This window comes from Mucor velutinosus (genome assembly GCF_035048745.1).
Source record: "Mucor velutinosus strain NIH1002 chromosome Unknown tig00000268, whole genome shotgun sequence".
Taxonomy (NCBI): Eukaryota; Fungi; Mucoromycota; class Mucoromycetes; order Mucorales; family Mucoraceae; genus Mucor; species Mucor velutinosus.
The window spans coordinates 87,682-108,527 of record NW_027041917.1 but is presented as its reverse complement, the minus strand read 5'-3'; the positions used below and the strand labels follow the sequence as shown (position 1 = coordinate 108,527).

The 20,846-nt window shown below is 39.9% G+C and overlaps 5 protein-coding genes across 5 annotated transcripts; 1 reads left to right on the top strand and 4 right to left on the bottom strand.

Annotated features, from left to right (window-relative positions):
- Nucleotides 1–5,833: 5,833 nt before the first annotated feature.
- Nucleotides 5,834–7,798, top strand: ATC70_003804 (uncharacterized protein; the record flags this gene model as incomplete). The annotated part of the gene is made up of 3 exons (XM_064823159.1): nucleotides 5,834–6,162; nucleotides 6,225–6,280; nucleotides 6,336–7,798. The coding sequence occupies 3 exons, from the start codon at nucleotides 5,834–5,836 to the stop codon at nucleotides 7,796–7,798; spliced, it is 1,848 nt and encodes a 615-aa protein (XP_064678471.1).
- A 384-nt stretch (nucleotides 7,799–8,182) lies between these two features.
- ATC70_003803 (uncharacterized protein) lies at nucleotides 8,183–10,100 on the bottom strand (the record flags this gene model as incomplete). The annotated part of the gene is made up of 7 exons (XM_064823158.1): nucleotides 8,183–8,203; nucleotides 8,290–8,475; nucleotides 8,532–9,553; nucleotides 9,612–9,743; nucleotides 9,796–9,888; nucleotides 9,939–9,960; nucleotides 10,026–10,100. 7 exons carry the CDS (start codon nucleotides 10,098–10,100, stop codon nucleotides 8,183–8,185), a joined length of 1,551 nt encoding a protein of 516 aa, XP_064678470.1.
- Nucleotides 10,101–10,782: 682 nt separating this feature from the next.
- On the bottom strand, nucleotides 10,783–12,237 carry ATC70_003802 (uncharacterized protein; the record flags this gene model as incomplete). Its single annotated transcript, XM_064823157.1, has 1 exon — nucleotides 10,783–12,237. The coding sequence occupies one exon, from the start codon at nucleotides 12,235–12,237 to the stop codon at nucleotides 10,783–10,785; it is 1,455 nt and encodes a 484-aa protein (XP_064678469.1).
- Nucleotides 12,238–16,341: 4,104 nt separating this feature from the next.
- On the bottom strand, nucleotides 16,342–17,244 carry ATC70_003801 (uncharacterized protein; the record flags this gene model as incomplete). Its single annotated transcript, XM_064823156.1, has 1 exon — nucleotides 16,342–17,244. The coding sequence occupies one exon, from the start codon at nucleotides 17,242–17,244 to the stop codon at nucleotides 16,342–16,344; it is 903 nt and encodes a 300-aa protein (XP_064678468.1).
- A 1,399-nt stretch (nucleotides 17,245–18,643) lies between these two features.
- PNS1_2 (pH nine-sensitive protein 1) lies at nucleotides 18,644–20,409 on the bottom strand (the record flags this gene model as incomplete). The annotated part of the gene is made up of 11 exons (XM_064823155.1): nucleotides 18,644–18,717; nucleotides 18,790–18,934; nucleotides 18,990–19,050; nucleotides 19,112–19,248; nucleotides 19,320–19,445; nucleotides 19,501–19,627; nucleotides 19,694–19,755; nucleotides 19,817–19,903; nucleotides 19,966–20,164; nucleotides 20,224–20,261; nucleotides 20,323–20,409. 11 exons carry the CDS (start codon nucleotides 20,407–20,409, stop codon nucleotides 18,644–18,646), a joined length of 1,143 nt encoding a protein of 380 aa, XP_064678467.1.
- Nucleotides 20,410–20,846: the final 437 nt, after the last annotated feature.

The following is a 20,846-nucleotide window of genomic DNA, read 5'->3' as shown; positions in this document are numbered from 1 at the left end:
CTATAGCAATCTAATAACATACGTGTGTCTGTGTGAGATGATTTGTTATATCCACTCCAACCCCCTCCCCTTTAAAGTCAAACGTTTTACTTGTCCTGTATTGCTGTTTCCTGCAACCGATGTCACTGGTTCTAGCTGCTGTTGCTGCTGTTGCTGCTGCTGCTGCTGCTGCTGCTGCTGCTGAAAGAGTGAAGAAGCAGCAATGATCTGTACAAGATGGTCAGGGTCAGCATAGACCACTACTTTGGAGCCAGTTGCATAAACCTATCAGAGTGTTTCAGCAAGTGGAATCGCTATTATCGGGGCATGTCTGCTTTACAATGAATCTGTCGTCTTTATAGACAAATGTATGTATGGCTTGTGGTTGTGAGTTGACTTGTCCTGGACAAATCTGTTCCAGAAACATGGTATTGTATGTTTTTCTGTAAGACAAAAAGCAAAAAGAAAATGTTCTGAAAAAAGTTACATGATGTAGAGTTTGTTGTTGCCTGCTTGCGCTTCGTGACGCGCGCTGCTTGTATTCGATGCTTGTACTTTCATGCTGTTTGTCAGCCAATTGAAAGCATTAGGTCTAAAGTCCACTGCTCGTGCTCCCAGCAGGCATTAGACAAAAATCTTGAGCCCTAAAGCACGCTGATTAGTTATAGTTCGTTATCACTGTTGCTGTGGCCGGGCCGTTTAATGAAGCACATCTCTACCCTGACAACTGCTTTTTCGATTGTACATCTGTAGACTGCATATCACTTGATCAAATGTTGATGTCTTTTTTCAGTGAATCGCTTCATTTAGAATCAGCCGAGGCTTGTAACGTTTGAGCTGTTGGATGATAGGCTTGCTGATAGTGCTTGAATCTGCCATTTTTTTGATGTAAGCATGCCTTCTGACCAAGAGTGGGATGGAATGAAGGCATTTTACTGCCCAACAGGCATTTCACTTCAACTCACTGGGCAAAATACATTGTAAAATCTACTTTTGATTGACTATGTAGGTTTCAAAAGATGCTACAAGCCTGTATAAATGAAAAAAAATGCGTTTTTAGTTTGACATCATATGCATTTTGTCCCTTGCTCCTCGTTTATATAGCAAAACAAGGCAAAATGTGGGTATTTTTGATCCCAAATACCACCCTTTACAGGCCGTTTTAGACATCCGGAATAACACCAATCGATTACTCTCGACTAGTAGTAACTATTTGATGCATTATCTCAAATTTTTTTGTCCAAAAAAAAATAGAATCGAAATTTCGAGATTTTAGATGAGTAATACCAAGAAAAAATCCATCGATTTTACTTGATCGCATTTTTCACATCAAAAACGGCATTTTTGTATATGGTGTTCCTAATATCAAACTACTTCTACAAGTCGTGTGCAGCGTACCAAATTGGTTTTAAAAGAGATGTGTATGCAAAAACTCGGCATTTTCTCCAAAAACACCTTTCCAAACTTTTGCAAAGTACGCATTACTTTTGGTAAAAAAAAGTGCAAAACAAATAGCACCATTCGATTCGCCTTTAAAAGCTTCACCTGAAAGCATAAGAGAGTTGGTTTAGTAAATTAGGTTAACTGCGTATAATTTACCAAAATAGGAGAAACGATGTCGATTTAAGTCGATTCAATCACGAATGTCGTTGCCGCTTCAACCTCAGAGCGGGGGGCTAAATCGCTTTGAGGTCGCTCAGTAGCGGATCAGCTGCAGGCTTCATCATTGCAGCAGCAGATGATGCAGTATTCTATTACGCATGACAATAAATCGAAAACGATTTCGTCGAGACCTCAACTTGCTTCATAAAAGACAACCATTATATATTGCCAAAGATATGGATACGTTTTTTGCCACTGCATAAGATGAGCAATAAATGTCAATGATTCAGACTAGGAAATATATTTTGATTTATACATAGAAAGAATAGTACAACTATAAAGATAAAAATACAGTCGTAGCAACTCAACTAACAAATTGCTCTACCTCAAAGATAAACAAATGGCAACTGTCTACTTGACCAGCTTCATTCTTTTGTCATTGATAGCTCGTAATTTCTGATACAAGACATTCTTGTACAGTAATGTTAATTCATTGTTGGTGGCATCTCTCTCTTCATCGCCGTAAATGAATTGCAGCATCCATTTTTTGAATTGGCCAATATTCGTGCTTTGCTTGGTTGCTTCCAGTATTGCTGCATTATAACTAATATATATATGGTAGCTGATTAGTATAATTTACCTTGAAAGAAGTTGTAGTTTATAAATTACTTTGGCTTTTGTGACAGACCCAGATCTTTCCAAACTTCCATCGTCTCAGCCATTTCTCTGCATTTCTGTACTTGGGAATGATTAGTGACATCTCTTGAACCACAATACAGAATGTATGACGCCAAGCTGAAATAATCTACAACTCTGTTTGTGTTTTCGTGAAAAGTAAGAGGATGCTCGGTGTGAAATCCCTTTTTTTTTACAAAGTTTTGAGACTTGAATGTCCAATTGTTGGTGCTGGCTGTATTGCGAAAACTTTGCAATAAACGAGCATCTCTCTCACAAGGAACGGCGGTCTGCGGTGCGATAATTAGCCAGTGTGTTTGTTGCATGAGGGTGACTGGAGCCCTTGAACTTCCTAAGAAACACTCATGTTGATCGTTGTCAAATCTCCCGCAAACAGCACCGTTAATAAGCAATTCGTAATTCTTAAAATATATCTTCAACTCATACCAAGCGTTTTTATATGCTGTTTTTCTCTCGTACATTAGCAGGCTGGTTGTCAAAGGAGCCATAATCTCACTGACTGGTGAAACCTCTCTGGCACGACGGTCTAAGCCTTTGCCTCGGCCATCTTCTTCCTCATTTCTTCTCTTTTTTTGATCTAATTCAAAGAAAATTAACGAAGGATTTCAAAATGTATGCAATGTTTCTCGCTTACTCGATTAATTCAACGCTTTTGTTCTTTTTAAAATCAACTTCTATCCTGAGCTTCTTGAAATAATCTGATTTGACAGTTATTTTATACGAGCGTCTTGTTTGATCAATGCAAGACAAAAATCGACCGCTGTTGAAGTTTTCCTGATCCAAAAGGGTAAAAAGATCAAGGTGGTTAACAAATCGAAATTGTGTCAGAACCTTATAAAGGTCATGAAAATAGACTGAAGGATTGGAAATCTGTAAATGTTCAACCTGATGCACAAGGAAGCTGCTTTGGCGCTGGTTGTTCAGGTCAACAGCTAGGTAAATATCGCTTCTGATCATTTTCACAATATCGTAAGACTTTTTGCTTGCCATTGCCAACTGAAATCTGTCTTGAAAATTCAAGAAGGAGCAAATTTGCTCCCAAATTTCTTCTGGGAAATTGATCAACAATGCCGTAGCAACCATGGTAATATACGAAATGAAGAAAGAGGGAGATTCACCATATGCTGGTATGGCAACCCATTATCAATTGACACTGTTGTTTACTTGCAATGAACTCTATTTCCAGCACAGAAGTTTTTATATGCTGGTGTCACCTTGTTTCGAAACATTTGCCCCCTATTTTCTTTTCAAAATACATGCCGTACTCGAGGTAAGAGAAGAAGCAATGCTGATGAATCAAGCAGCATCTACTAAATGTAATCTTATTTGTAGTCTTGCCTTGCCTTGCCATCACGGGTAAGAACTGAACCAAATGATACTCTCACTGCCTTCAATTTATAGGGAGTTGCTTGGTTATGAGTCATCAGATTCTGCCTTTGTATCCTTTGGGTACCTCTCCTTTCGGGTTTCCATGCTTGAGTTGCTCCTGGGGAGTTGGGCGGTAGTGCTGCCAAGTGAACTTATTCCGGAGGTGCCATTCACAAGCGAATGTATAAATCACCTCACCGTGGTGAAAGCCACAATTATCACTTTTTGGGATTAGAGCGCTCTCACCTTCTCGAGGTTAATCCTGTCAGTATCAAATCATTCTATGATTTGAGAAGCTAAGAAGAGCAACGTTTGACTAGTCTCATTGATTATGACTGAAAGCATATTTAAATAAATGGTTTTGATATTATGAATGTTATTTGTCATTCAATCCTTGGTCAATTTTTTTTTTCAATTTCACTACATTATTGCCGTCTAAAATTGCTGCAAAAATGGGCTACATTGATTTCAAAGATCAGAGTATGCATTTATATTGTAGTCATTTTTTTAAGGGACTCTGCGCGAGTCCAGTTGCTAGAGGAAAGAACAAATTTAAGAAATGCATAAACAAAAGTCGCACCTAATGTGGTTGAGGTGTACAGGATGCTTAGTATGCTCAACAAGCCCAATGCCTCTCTGACAGCTGTCAGACCATGGAGCTATCCTTGCCACCTATATCTTCTCTTCCTCCAAAACTATAAAGCTTTTTGCAAATGATCGCTTCGGCAGGGTTGATTTTGACATTGTTGACGCAGATATTTTTATTATAGTAGCTCTTTGATAACCAGTACAGAAGGATAATATTGGAAGATCACTGTGAGTTTTGTCGTCTTTTCTCATATTCATCAGTCTCTAATACTTTACGCTATTATATATTACTTTAGATATCAAACACGATCAAATACTGAATCAGTAGCGTCCAATATACTGACTGTTGCTGACGGACGTCGATAAAGCGACAAGCCTATAAAGTCAATCACATGCATTTGTTTATTTTGACAGGGAAAACATACCATGCTTTTTTTTTTTTTTTACAAACATCATTTGTGGCGTAGCCTATGCTTGACAGATACGTACCTCCAACATAAAGACTCCTTTAAGCCGGAAGAAAATGCATACTACACACGTTGACAGAGAGCATGAAGGCAAATAAGATCTTATACAGTACAACAGCATCATGTATTGACAAAAAGTTGGGGGGTGCCGACTATGCCGCTTCTTGAGTCATGGTGATGATGGAAAGTAGTTCAAAGAGGACACCAGTAAGGAGCTAGATCAAACGTGGCACCAGTACTGATCTCTTCTTGATAGGATGGCTTTTGCTCGGATTTGCCTCTTCCTTCTCGTTTTGTAAAGACCGTTTCTTATATGAAACAGATCAGACAGATCAAGGAGGGGATAATATACTAGTTCCAGGGACCTAAAACAGTGTGAAACACATTTGGAGTATAAACATACTACAGCAAGTCTTTTTATATATAGACCTTAGCAAGAAAAGGTCATTGCGTGAGCCAAATGACACATTCAAGAGTAAATACTCGACATGATTTCATGCATTTACCACTTGCCATTACAGATTTAGGTTACTAATGAGAGTGCACGAGCCTTTCAGTGCACAAGCAAAAAGAGCCAAGCAAATGGAATGATGTGAGCATATGAGCATAGCAAATGCCTCATTTTTCCCTATAGAGATGCTTATCTACATATATATATATATATATATAGCTCAGCAGCTAGCAAGCAAGCTAGAGTAAAAAAAAAAAAATGCCATGAAATCCATATAAATTGGATGCCACCTTATGATCAAAAAGAAGCAGAGACATTGTATCACAAGCTCTTTCTCTCCTGCTTGATGTTGTTGTTGTTGTTCATCATCATCGTCATCCTGTTTGAATCAACACTAGGCTAAAATTATACAAGATGTAAAGAGTCTATACCCATCAAGAAGTCCAAGAGAGGCAGACATGTTGTTCCTGGTTTCAACAAGGCACAACAAACAGTGTGTGTGTGTGTGTGATTTTCCCATTTTGAAGAATAACTGCGGATGTGATACATACATGAAATCTGTTACACGATGTGCGCTAAGATACTAAATCACTCACTCGACCTGTTTATAAATAACCTCTCTGATATTTCTGCACTTTTTTTTTTCTCTCTTTCTTGTTATTTTATTCAACTCTAGAAAAAGATGACACTGACCATCGAAGACGTTGTCACTCATTATGTGCTTTCTAGCCATCCGCGTAATCGAGCCATCATCGATGTCAAGGACAAGAAATCAGGAGAGCTTCGTTTTATCAAAATCAGGCACAGATTATCCAAATTTTATGCTGTCAGTTTGGTAGACCCAGTAACATTTGAAGTGTGGGCTGAAATCCAAGTCAAGAGCGCTGCAGCTCGCATCAAACCCATCATCTTGCATCTTGATAACAAGCAGGATACAACTGTGGAATTGAAAGATACGTCTCGTATTGGGTTTGAATGGACATTTGCATGGGAGGGAGAGAAATACCGATGGTGAGTATTGCATTATTGTTTATATTACATTTGTGTATCCTGATTTGTTTAATGTATCAAAGGGTACGTGAGAGTAGAATGAGCAATTCATTAGAATGTAGAGCTATTCGAAAGACAGGTATACTATCCCTGGGTGATCACAGTGGAATCCATGCTAAAAAAAAAAGTGTTAGGTGATATTTGTGTCGCACAATACTTACCTCGTATGCTCAAGGACGAATACTTTGGCATCTTTTCCTTGTTGGGATACAACATGCTTCGCTGCAACCTCACGAAATCCCGTGAACTAGAGTTGATCCTACTGATGTCCTTGATGACTGTGCTTGATAAATCAAATGATGCTAGCTGGAAGAGAGATCCTATTAGTAAAGGCGTCCAGGATGACATTCGGAACGGAGGAGGCAGCAGTAGCCACACTAGCAGTAGTAACAGTAGCTTTGTATCACCTCCTTCGGCTTCTTCGACAGCCAATAGCCACGGAATGGATCACTATGAAGATCCGATCCCTAAAAAATCTCAGCAAAAGAAACACAAGGTGGAACTATTGAACGATCAAAAATTGCAACTCATGTTGGAGAAGGATGTGCGACGATCCCAAAAACAGATACAGTTGGACCAAAAGAACCACAAGCCATCACTGAGCGCTGGAAACAGTCCAAATCAGACACCAAAGACATCGCCTTTGCCGACACCATCGACATCCACCAACATCATGAGCAACATTTTGTCTCCTCGTCTGTCTCGACAAAAGTCGGCTGCTCTGTTGACCGGCAACACCAATGCATCCCAACTAAGTGATGCTTCCTCCTTATCTCCCACATCGCCGACGACGTCCATTTCAAACCACAGTGGCACAAACAATGGTGCTGGCAGATTGTCTCGACTTTTCAACACATTATCACAAATGAAACAAACAAGCGATATGGTTATAATTGCTCCTGATACAAATGCGCCTGCTGATGATTTTAATGCATTCTATCCTCCTGCTCCACCACCTCTTTCTGAAGCTACTACCAACGAATCTCACACTAAACAGCAACAAAAGCAACAGATTGCTAGAGATCAGAAATTGAAATTGCAACGACAAAAACAACGTCAACAACAACAACAACAATTGCTATTATTACAACAACAACAACAACAACAACAACAACAACAAGCTCAAATAGACCAGGATTATTATGAGCAGCATCATCACTTGAGCTTGCCTACTGGACAATTATCTCGATTTACCAGCGATTTTGGCAATCTAGCTATCAGCAAAACGAGCTATGACAATCCACCCAGTCTAAGAAACATCCGATGGAATCCAGAACCTTTGACATCTATCGAGACAACAGGCAGCAGTGCTACAAACACATACATGTCATCCAGAGTACCGCAGCAACAACCACACTACCCACCTCCTCATCGTAGCAATAGCAACGGTAGAAGGCCACGTATGGCAGATCAGCACAGGAGATTATCTGCTACAGAGTATTCCTTGTACTACAATCACAATCCACCTCCACCTCAACCTCAACCTCAACCACCCCATTATACCAATACCAACTACAACAATCGTTATTCTACATCAGAATACTATACACATCAATACCATCAGCAACAACAAGCTGTCTATGATTATTACCAGTAAAATAGCACAAAAGTAGGCGCTTTTCCTCCCGTTATATTTGTTTATATGTAAATTTCGCTCTCTATGTGGCTAGTACTAGTAGTTGATAACCTGCACCATGTATAAATAAAAAATGACTCTATCAACGATCAAAGTTTTGTTTATCGTCATAGACATGTGTGTGTGTGCGATTGAATTGTCAGGATCGTATGCACTTCTCACGCTCGTTTTTGCATGCTGTATTATATTGTGAGTTAAATTACATGTCAACAAATAAATAAATAAAAAGGCCCATGTTCAGGATGGTAGATTCATCACATTTGCATATATATATATATATATATATATATATATATATTCTAAAGATTCAAGTAGTAGTGAACAAGTGAGGGGATATATATATATCTAACTAAGTATCGGTAAAAACTAGACGCACAAGCATTAGTTTCTATTCAAAAACCATCTTTGTCCATCACCCACACACACACACACACACACACACACACACTTACGTTTCCAACAATGACACTGGGTAAATCAAAAATATCACGTTTGATAGTGAAACAAAACGTACAAGGAACAATTCGCTTTGTGGGACTCATCAATATACAGGTGCTGTACACTGCAGAATCCGTATTATCAAATGCATGCAGAGCATACTTTTCCCAGTACTCTACAGCCGATGGATTACTCATGAGCTACCAACAATGTCAGTCAGTCATCTGTGTCTTTGAAGAAATCCTTGAGAACAAACCTCGTAAATGTACGTCTTTTTGCTCAACAACATGTCCCTTGACCACTGCGTCAACAAGGAAAACTCCTTGCCAACCAGCGTAATCTCGCCCGTTCTTCTCCACACCACCGTCGGTGTACCTGAATAGCTGATCAACTTTTCGTATTCCAACAAGGTACGCTGCAAGCATTTCTCTGTAAACACCAAGTCATCTTCTGTCAGGTTCATCATGGAAGCTAATACGGAGGGTCTAAATAGCGCCAGCGCTCTACTGATTCGCATCAAATCTTCTCTGCTCATCCTTGTCTTGACATAGTTGATCAAATAGTGATATCCGTCTGCATAACTAAAGGGTTTGGTAGCACTCGCATAAGCCATTTCGGGTGTGATGATTTGATTTCGACGTCTGACAGCGGGTCCTGTGCTGGCTGCGACAGGACTGGCTACATTGGCGACTACGGCTCCATCACCATACGCTTGTAGTGTGGATATACCCGAAGAGGATATTTGTGATGTACCCATGGCTGAAGAAGATATCGATGCAATTGGTCTGCTGTTGTTGTTGTTGTTGTTGTTGTTGTTGTTGTTACTGTTGATGTTGGTAGGAGGAGTCGTATTGTTCTTATTATTAGTGGTAGTAGATGTAGTTGTCATGTTGCTGCTGTTGAATGGAGAAGATGAAGTGGGTACATTGGAGGTCGTGGGCGTTGTTACAAGATGATTTGATGAGGATAAGAATGTACTGGGATCTGCAACGCCAGCGACATTGGCAGCATTCATCAGATTCAGTGGGGTTCCTGCAACGGATTCAAGAATGGGCGATTGCTGCTGAGACCATATATTGCTCAATACATCAGCGGAAGAAGGCGTCTGAACAGTTGGGACAGAGTCTGCCAATGGAGAGCCCAGCATGTTGGATAAAATGGAGTACTCTAAATTCGTAGCATTGGATCCAAATCCATAGTTGTAGTTCATGTTGTTGGCTGCGTTGCTGTTGTTACGGTTGGCATTATCATTTGTTAAACCAGCCATCGATGGAGAGCCTTCCAATATATATATTAGCCCTACTCTTAGCTATCGCTATAGTTACCGCTTGCTTACCTGTATTCAGAAAATTGGAAGGTTGAAATGGTGCTGCTTCTGGTCCAAATGGCGTATTCATATTGGGCGGTGTTTGCATGGATGATGTTGTGCTAAATGGTGTTCCAGGTGAACTGCTACTCGTTGCTGCATCTATCAACTTGATTTGATACATGTACATCCATCAGCAAGAAGCATATCTTACCTTCAATGTCTTGCAGATACTTGGCCTTCTTTCTTGCACCATCCGTACATGTGGTGGCCAGATTGCGCTTGATACATCGCTGACAGGGCCGCGCTATCAAGAGTATTAGTTTTGCAATTCCCATCATTCAATAGATACACTACAGTCATCACAGGTCAAATGGGCCTAAAACCAAAGATGGACATGAATACGGAAACGCACACACAACATTCACTCATGAAAGTCCTCACCTTTTGACAATGGATGCAGGCTCTGGCTGCCTTCTTTTTTCGTTGACCAGCTGGTTTTGTTTGATCTGTCTTCATATTTCAATTTATTTCGTTTTCAAAGGAGAGATGGTGGATGCTATGTTCATTAGTCGTCTGCTTGTCTATCTATACGATAAAATATAAAAGAGGAAAGAAATGTAAAAAAATTGTTTGTCCCATGTAACTTTTATATTCTCTCCGTCTCGATCATTTTGCACCGCATCATCCTTTTACCTTTTGCTCATGTACACTCTTCTCAATTGAAAAAAAAAAAAAAAAAAAAAAAAAAAAAAAAAAAAAAGTGAATAACCACACTTGCTACAGCCAACCCAAGCACCAGCCACTGTAGCAAAGAATATGGACTTCTACACTTGTGAAAAAAAAAACACCCACTTTGACTATAGACATAAACAGTTGACATGTCCATAGTATCATCCGCTTATCAAATCCTGCTTCGTTTGAATTCTGTGATCTGATGAATGTTTGTAAGCAAATACCACTCAAAGTGCATATAAGATTAAAGTGTAAATTTTTATTGAGATATTGAGTACAGACTTTTTTTTTTTTTTATTCAAAAGTGTCAGTAATATAAATGAAGAGAAGAAAAAAAAAAAAAGGTGTGAGATGTGTTGACGTGTGGGGGGAATAAAAGATTAAAGTATATGCTTAATAGTTATGGCACTATTAGTTTCAAATAAACTAAATATAAGGAAAATAAATAAAATCAGATATCATTCCTTTAGAGGGCATTGACACGAGCGTCATTGGCAACATCATGAACTCTGACACCGTTGAGAATACCGCTGGCAGTGTTGTGAAGCTTGACATCAGTGTCATGGACACCAACAGTATCACGACGAGTGAGCACATTGACACGGGCATCGTTGAGAACATCCTTGATCTTGAGGCCGTTGAGAATACCACTGGCAGTGTTGTGGAGCTTGACATCGGTATCATGGACACCAACAGTATCATGACGACGGTTGAGAGCATTGACTCTGAGGTTGTTGGCTACATTCTTGATCTTGATACCGTTACCAATGTTGTGGAGAGTCTTGTCGAGCTTGACGTTGGTATCCTTAAGGCTGAGCAAACCTCTGCGAGCAACACGGACATTGGCATCGTTAGCAACATCCTTTACCTTGATACCGTTGGCAATATTGCTAAGAGTGTTCTTTGCATGGACGTCAGTATCAGTCACCTTGACTAAGCTTCTACGAGCAACATTAACTCTGGCATTATTGGCAACATCATTGATTTTGATACCATTGGCAATACCACTGGCAGTGTTGTGGAGCTTGACATCAGTGTCATGGACACCAACAGTATCACGACGAGCGAGCACATTGACACGGGCATCGTTGAGAACATCCTTGATCTTGATACCATTGGCAATACCACTGGCAGTGTTGTGAAGCTTGACATCAGTGTCATGGACACCAACAGTATCACGCTTGTCTAAACCACAGTTGCAATCGTTACCTTCGTTGTCATCACCGTCATGGTCACCGCCTTCGTTGTCATCACCATCGTGGTCACCACCATCATGGTCACCACCATCATGGTCACCACCATCATTGTCATCGCAGTCATCGCCGCCTTCGTTATCGCCACCATCATGGTCACCGCCTTCGTGGTCACCACCATCATGGTCGCCACCATCATGGTCGCCACCGTCATGGTCACCACCATCGTTATCGCCACCATCATGGTCGCCACCGTCATGGTCACCACCATCGTTATCGCCACCTTCATTGTCACCGCAGTCATCACCGCCTTCGTTGTCACCTCCATCATGATCGCCACCGTCATTGTCACCTCCATCATGATCACCACCATGACCACCATCACCGCCATGATGACCGCCATTGCCACCATGACCACCATGACCACCGTGACCACCATGACCACCATGACCACCATGACCACCATGACCGCCATTGCCACCATGACAAGCAGGGTTAGGGCTACCGTCAGCGAGAACATTGACTTGGAGACAGTTGAGGATATCTTCAGCCTCCAAATTGTTGAGAATGTTGGAAGCAGTGTTATCAAGACCAACATCAGTGTCAGTGACATCGGCAAGACCACGACGTTCAACAGCAGTAAGAGAGTTCTCAGAGTACAAGGAACGAGCAGAGACGGTTGCAACGATGCTTGCAATAAGACCGAGAGGGATAAACTTCATGTGCATTTTTATACTTTTTTTTTATGTGTCTAAATGGAATGGAAAAAAAGAATTAAACTATATTTCAATAGCGTGTTAGTATAACAGAGCCTATGATATGTGAATGATTGTATATACAAACCTCTATGGTTTATTAAATATGAGATGAAGATGCTTATTAAATGAAGAATAAAAATAAAAATAAAAAATAAAAAAATTGACACTAATCAAGGCTTCTTTTATACTAGATGAATGTTGGATTGCCCTTGATTTTGATTAGTTCTTTTCGTCTTTATTGCATGCTGTTCTGCTGCTTGTTGTTGTTGTTGTTGTTGTTGTTCCTTTAAAACAACTCCTAGTATATATGATGTGCATGACAACTCCTTAGTGGGGATATTCTTATTTTCCAATTTCATTGATTTCCGCAATCAAGACTAGAATCAAGGGGGATTAGAGAAGGAGGAGAGGCACATGGTAATTAAAGCTCGCATCTCTATGATTTTTTTTCTTGTCGTGTACAGGTGAAATAGAAATACATGATGGCAGTGACCATGCATTATGTGGTATAAACCAGAATCATCAAAAGACAATGAGTGTTCCTAAAGATAGAGTTTAAGAAATAGATCGGAATGGGTCGAAAATTGACAGATGCAACTTGGTGTAACAAATCAAGCTGTAATCTAGCAGGCGATCTGCATTGCTGTTGCCGTGTTGTGCGCATAAATACAACCGTTGCTATGATGGTTTATTTCTGGCTTGAAAGATACAAAATGATACGATCAAGCATATTATTGCCACAAAAGAGCCAACATGCTACGTTGCTTATATACACGATATAGAAAAATCAAGGACAACAATATGGAAAAAGAGGATCAAAGGTAGCTTAGGGAGTAAATATGTAGCGAGTTGTTTGTTTATACACGCACACACACACACACACTCACTTACAGAGGTCATGACAACAGTACGTGAAGATCAATGTATGTATGCCTATCTGCACAAAAAGAAATAAAGGCAGCGTTCTTTTTTTTGTGTCTATAGCTGCTTAGCATTTTCATCGTGAAAAACATGGGATCTCTGGGTACGCAATCAACACTAGCAATGATGAGCACAGAAACCTGGTTTCTTTGTTTTTGCGCGCTAATCTCGATCAAGCATATATATCCAAAATCAGAAGCACAATGAATAGCATCTATCTGGGAAGCAGGTTTTTTTTTTTTTTTTTTTTTTTTTGCTTTTCGAGAAACATTTGAGTTGACTATGCGTTTCATTCTCTCACACTCACTCACACACAATCTCTCTATAAAATAACATTTACATCAAAGAGTCCCTATGATGGGCATACTGTCATCCCTGCGTACATGACATGTACACTAGCAAGACATTTCTCCCCGTTGCTTTCTTTTTCCAGGTAGACTAGCACACTTGCTCGGTTTCTTTCTCTTTCTCTTGCTGTGTCGATGGCAATTATATCATTTAGAAATTAATTTGAGAAAGTACAAGTAATTTTGGATACAAAGCCCAAATGTAACGTACACATGCATAGGGGCGTGTACGACATCAGACTCTTTTTTTTTTTTTTTTTTTTTTTTCGCTGAAAGGGGTTCAGCTTCCAGCATCCCATCGTTCAAGGGCAACACTTGATGTATCGACTAGATGGTTTACTTTAAAATATGAGACAACAATAGATGGACACTATTTGCATTTGGATAGACACATTTGCGCAGTAAAATGCACATTCAATCCATCAGTGCAACTAGATTTCAGGAAGTAAGAGAAAGACATTTACTGCACATGTTTGACTCCCTTTCCCTCCTCTTTTTTTTTATGTGCGTGTGTGTGTGTGTGTCGCATCTCCTTTTCCTCAATACACCGAGTTTTGTTATTTTAGACTGTGTGTATACAATCCATCCTGTTTGGAACAATCCCCTATTGTCAACATGTAGAAAGGGATGTTGTGAAACAGACAAGCAGAACAAGAACCGCAAGAGACAAAGAAATAGCAAAAACTTGTCATTTGCCCATCCACAGCTGCTGAATCATCAGGACCGTATGTTATCCTTCTCAATCCTAGAGACTGCATATATGTATAGGTGTGCGACTAAATATACACATGCATACATGTTGCAAATCATTTGCATGGAAAGCAGCAGCAGCGTGCATCTACTGTAGTATTTTATTTTCGTCATTTTTTTGTCCATTTGTAGATAAAAATGATACTACTAAATCCACTATGAACTTCAAGGAGTCTCTCTCTCACTAAAAAAAATCGTTAGTTTGAGAAAGAAACCTACCATGATAGCGGTCAGTGTCCAGTATGCTTTTTTTTTTGTGTCGATCCTTCATCACAACATGTTGGTTTAGATATCAATTACATAAACCATGTGAATCATGTACATCCATAACTGACATGTCCATGCAATTGCACCTTTGGAATATGCTTGTAAACACTGCATATTGAATCAGCAGTGTGTATACCATCTCATCGCACATGTGCCGCAACGATTGCCACTTGTGTACAGTTACAGGAATGATGTAGATCAGCATTTGGAACAACCAATGATAATATATTTGCTCTATCGTAAGCAATCCTTTGGAAAAAAAACCATGTCTACCAGTAAGAATGAAGCTTACAGAAGGAGAAAAAAGGGAGTGAATGATGAGAAAGGCCAATATTTCCATCAGGGCAATGTGCGAATAGGATGGCAATGGTAGCAAATTTACACTGATTGAAATATGGAGCATGATTAAAACAGATGGTACAAATGGTAAAAAAAAAAAAAAAAAAAAAAAAAAAATAGAGGTGATGATAGGCATAATGTGATTTGCCACCTACTTTCCATACGCTTCAAGAACATTCATCACTGTATTGCTTTCATGATGAAAAGGGCATTCAGTTTGCCAGCCGGCTCCACAAGCTGCCAAAATCAATTTCCACCCAAACTTTTAGTCTACTTTAGATTGGCCAAATTCTGCTAATTTCGACTTGATTAAACTGCTTTGCAAGATTCGATTATATAAAAGGTGATGATTACCCCATGCTTCCTTAAGCTTTCCTGGAGTACTTTTCAAGGCGTATCCGATGGCATCAAGTAAGATATATGTTTTGAATAAACTTATTGAGTAATTTATGAAGATATGAAAAGAAGTTTATGGTCAAAATGTCGGGATTTTACATATCAAAGTCCCACAAAGATGATTTCAAATGTTACGTTAGATCGATAGAAACATTTTGATTCAATACATACCATAGTAAAACTCTTCGTTATCAAGGTGCAAAACGCGATCGTTTGATTTTCGATGAAAACCATGAGGCACCCCTCATGCTTTTTGGTCGAATTTTGTCCATAATTTTTTGGTTCCCAAAAAGTCAAGCAAAGGTATCAGTAAGCAAGTGTTGAATGAGAGCAACTATTGAGTGCTATTCTGGCGGGCTGAAACGGCTTCAAACACGAGAAATGACAGCTCAAATTCACTCGGATTTTGCTGTGCTTTGCTTATTATAAAGTAGTAGGATGTAATGTAAGTATGCTGTTTGTCCGTTTCTTAATTGCTCCCATTAAAGTAAACATGGAGCATCCCGGTGCAGTCAGATCCACTAGTATAGACCGATCATGGAGAGCCTTCGTACATTTGTGAAGCACTGAAAAGTGAATTTTCGATGCAAATTTGAAGCCTATATAAAATTCTACTGAAGTGCTATACATTTTGAACATGCCGCCAGTTTCAATGGATGAAGGTACTGTAATTTTAACGATTGCAATCTTTTTAATAGACCCATTAATAAATAGAAATTTCACGATCTCATTGTGATTATTGCATGTTGAATCAGCACGGTGATCTTTAATCATGTGCTGCAAAGATCGCCAAAGTGATGCAAGTCGAAAGTTATGACCTCCAAGGTATCACTTGCAAAGTTCAATATTCATGTATGATATAATTTTCAGAGAGAAAGAGAGGTAGTAAAGCGCCGTGAACAAGAAAAAGGCGCATGTTTCCAGTAGACCAAAGTGTATATTATAGGGTTACTATGGCAACAAATTTTTATTGATTGGGAAAATCGAAAATAATTAAAACTGTTTGAAATGGAATTAAATAAAGCTATGATTAGGGATATATATTTGAAACAGTTTAAATGAGACCATCAGTAAAGCTGGCACGGTTAGCTCCCTCGCCATCAGAATCGCCCAAGACAGAGTCAACAAGAGGAACGCTTGAAAGTGTAGAGCGCTTTTCCATGGTCTTCTCATTAGCCTCGTTCTCATCAGTCTCGGGTTGAGTAACTTCTTTCTCCTCTTCTTCGTCTTCGTCCGTTTCGCTTCGACGAGTAAGCTCCTCCTCGTCCTCCTCTTCTTCATCGTCCTCCTCTTCATCCTCGTTAGCTTCGGAACGGCGGGCAAGTTCATCCTCGTCCTCCTCATCTTCGTCTTTCTCATCCTCAGAACGGCGGGCAAGTTCTTCCTCATCCTCTTCTTCTTCATCGGCCTCATTTTCAGCAGCAGTAACCTCTTTCTCCTCTTCTTCGTCTTCGTCCATTTCGCTTCGACGGGTAAGCTCCTTCTCGTCCTCCTCGTCTTCGTCTTTCTCGTCTTCAGAACGGCGAGTAAGCTCTTCTTCTTCTTCTTCTTCTTGGACAGCAGCAGCAGCCATCTTGGAACGGCGCATTACCTTGCTAACACTACTTTCATTGACCTTGTTTTCATCAGCTTCTTCCTCATCAGCTTCGCTCTCGTCTTCATCTTCTTCGTTCTCATTCTCATCTTCCTCCTCCTCGTCGGCTTCGTTTTCACTACGACTGGCAAAGCGAGCCAAGTGACGACGACGAATAGCATCAGCAACCTTTCTACGGGATAAGGCACCAGAAGCAACATTAGCACGAAGGTCATTGGCAATGTCATAGACATTGGCACCGTTGGCGATACCAGACAAAGTGTTGTGGGCTCTGACATCAGTATCCTGGGCCCTGATAGTATCAGCAGCAACAGCAGCTACAGCAGCAGCGAGTAAACCGAGCGAAAAGAACTTGATTTGCATGTTGATTGATTATAAGAAAAGTAGTTTGTGTTGGAGATAAAAGAAAGAAAAAGCCAACAGATGATTTGAATAATGCTGCTTTATATACTCGAATTGTGTCTTGCTGTTATGTAGTATTGGTTTGATATTCAATCAGCATTTATGCATCAAAAGGGGGGGGGGGTTTCTTTTTTTTTCAGCGTTCAGAGCATTGACTGTAAGGCAACGTGGATTGTGCAATTCTTCCATAGGATGGTATAGCTTTGTTTTGTATGTATATGTGTGAAATCAGGCGATTTCGATGTTTGAGCATTTTGACATGCAGCCAAGGCACAGCGAGCAAGCGAGCATATACCACAATCCCTCATTTTCCTGTTGCCTGACTCTCGCAAAACAGACCGAGTCTCTTCTCCCTTTCTGTATACTAGAGTTTTTGAGATGAGAGATGGCGACTCTATTTTAATGTAGGCTCTATAGAGCAAATGGGGTCATCAAACAAGTTTTTTTTTTAATACTTTGACTCGAGTCTTGTTGATTTGCATTTTGAAACACAATCTTAATGGAGGTAACTTGAATTCTTAGTATACATGTCTGTATCTCGGATGTACATCCAAACAAAGCAAGATACAAGCCATTCAAATAAACTAATTCAAATACGTTGGCATGAATCTTGGTGTATGCTCTCTCAAATCAATCAATAACATGACGATACTAGCTTCAAAACGCCCAGAAAAAGGCCCGAGAATCACTTGCAACACACTGTATCAAAGGCATCACCTATTATGGTACCTGATGAAAGGAGGAGGAGCCATTTGACAGGCTACATTTCTCAGATCATTGTGATTCCCATCAAGGAGGAAGATCTATTCATAAAGGATAGCCGCCATCAAAACAATCAATGGTTTTGATTACAGCCGAGCAGTTGAAATTTACAAATTAGATCATATACACATGATATAATGCAGATCACATCTAGTGCATATTAGCATACAGTGAATACATGGCTCACTTGATAGGTTTGACACATTCTTGAGAATAAATGTACAATAAACACAGATAATTCAGCGTCTGTGCATGGTATAAACGATGATGTATATACATATACAACTCATTAACTCTAATTCCGCACTAAAATAATCATACGGTCTCCTTATTCAAAGTGTGAGGCGCTCCTCTCTCGCGTAGTATCCATGGTAACCTCCGCCCCTCCCCTCCCCCTTCCTCCTTTTCCTACCCTTCTTGAAAGCCCCTCAACTCTTTTCTGTCGATTGCATGTGCAAGTAAATCAACAAACAAAAATAGACTGATGATCCTTTCTTTATTTATCCAATTCGACTCGTGATGGATGATCTGGATCCACAAAGCAGCAAAACAAACAAGCACGCCCTTCCGCTCTGAAGGATTGTATTTTGATTGCCACTCAAACCACAGCTGTTGCCGCTGCTGGCTTCAACGATCGAAACAGCTTTTGCATTTCAAAGAGCCCTAATTTAGCTTGGTACAGACAAGAAGATTTAATACATGAAACTGCTTGAAATATGAATTGTTTGTTATTAATAAACTTACGTATAGGCACTTGCATAGATAGCACAGATCGAATCATGTCTTCCACTTGCTGGATTGCATCTGTTTGGAAATAGACCAAGATCAATAGTGGCATCTCTGATATCTCTGACTGCAACAGTTGGCTCAGCACTTTGGATAAATCGTTCTATCGTTTCTCTTGTTTAGTCTTTTTGTGCTTGTTGTAGGTATATGACATGTACCTGTTTTCTTAAAAACTGGTCTGCCGATAAGAGTATTAAGCACAATAAAAGTTTGACTAGTCTAGTCATACGGGTGCCATCAGTGATTTGTCTCTTTTCTTTTATAGAACTTTCTCCAATACCTTTCTGATCGTGTCTTGCCAAGCAATTTGATGCAGACAGCTACTTCATCTTCCTTCAATTTGATGCCAAAATAAGCTACAATCCCAATCAATGCTCGGAGAGCAAATGAGACTGCCACAGTGTTCATCTGTTCACTCTGCCAATTTCAACAAGTCAACACCATGTAAATGGCATTGTATTCACAATGACACCAGCACTACAACTTACCTGGACATTGGATTCGATGCTTGCCATGATTCGATTCTTCATCTTTACGAAATACTGTCCACTATTCACAGACTGCGCCAAAAACCATGTTGAGTTGGTGTAGAAAATACCGTTTAGAAATTCAACCTAAACCCCACCGCCATTGTTAGTATGCATTTGCATCTGCCACAGATCAACTTACAGTATCGCGACAATACACCACTGTCAGTCGAGTAATGAGGTCCGGTAGTATTCGCATCTCTGCTAATTTGAACCTGAGCACAAATGCATATTCTGGATATTCCTCTATCGCCTTGTAAATCATTTCGCTAGAGTGCCCAATCCATGTACATTAATAGGTCATGCCAGTTTTCGCTCATTCTCGCTTTTAGTACCTCAGTTGAATTGAATATCGAGAGTCCAATCGATGCACGCAATGCAGTAAATGATCTATAAACTAGCGTCGGCAATGCTGTTTAATCCCTGTTGCTGGTCTGACCTACAGTGCCATAACCAACCTCTTTGTACGTAATCTCGTTGTTTTTCGCTAATCCTTTGATAATTTCTGATCTCGTTGACAAGTGAATGAACCCCTCTAATAGGTACTACAGAAGCAGATCCATCCACGTGAGTGTGCATGCCAGGCACTGATGTGATCCTAGGTTACCTTCCATGACAGCAGATTTCCTTGATCCCCTTCTATTTCATCAAATAGCTCAATGATATCCACTACAAGCATTCCATTTTCTTTTAAAAAGGCTTCATTGTTTAATAATCGCGTTACTGATCGTATGTTTTTGTTGGCACGGTCAATGGGCTCTGTTTTTACAGTGAATTGTATGAAATAAAGCTCACAAAGCACTTCGCTAGATGGGTGGGTAATAAGTATGTTGGTTGACTTGACAGGGTGTACTATTGAACTCACAATTTCCAATCTTGCTGCCCGACTGTCTTATATTGCACCTGTTGCCAATGTATCGAGAGTGAGTAATTGGCCCATGTTCAAGTGGTTTTGTCAACATACGAGTGCTTCTTCTAGTCCAATTTTAGTGGCTGTATTCTTGAATTCGGTATATTTTGCTATCAGGTCATGTTGAAGTTGTGTATTCATGCTTTTTTTGCTTTATGAGAATGATCAGTCTGTGAAGAAAAAAGAGTTTATTTTGGGTCGCGCCACTAATTTATTTATTACCTCGCGATATGAATTTTATGAGACATCAAATATGAGGCGTGAATCAATATGCAATGCTAAGAGGCTAGTGGTATAAGATGATGCATTGTATGTGATGGTTGTATTTAAATGGTTGTTTAATTAAGCTCAAATCAACGCTGACATATTGAGTTGACTTGTCAAGACATGCTTGGCAGCACTGGCTATAAAAGACGATTCAATATGTGTGAATAGTATGCTTGTGATGGCCCAGTATTGCATTTGACGCATATATGGCTGTGACTCTGAGTCTTTTGATATAACCTACTACGTCTGTGTCAACCAGGAAAACTTATGTATAGGGAGACAGCGCACTTTCATTACCTCTCTTTATTCAA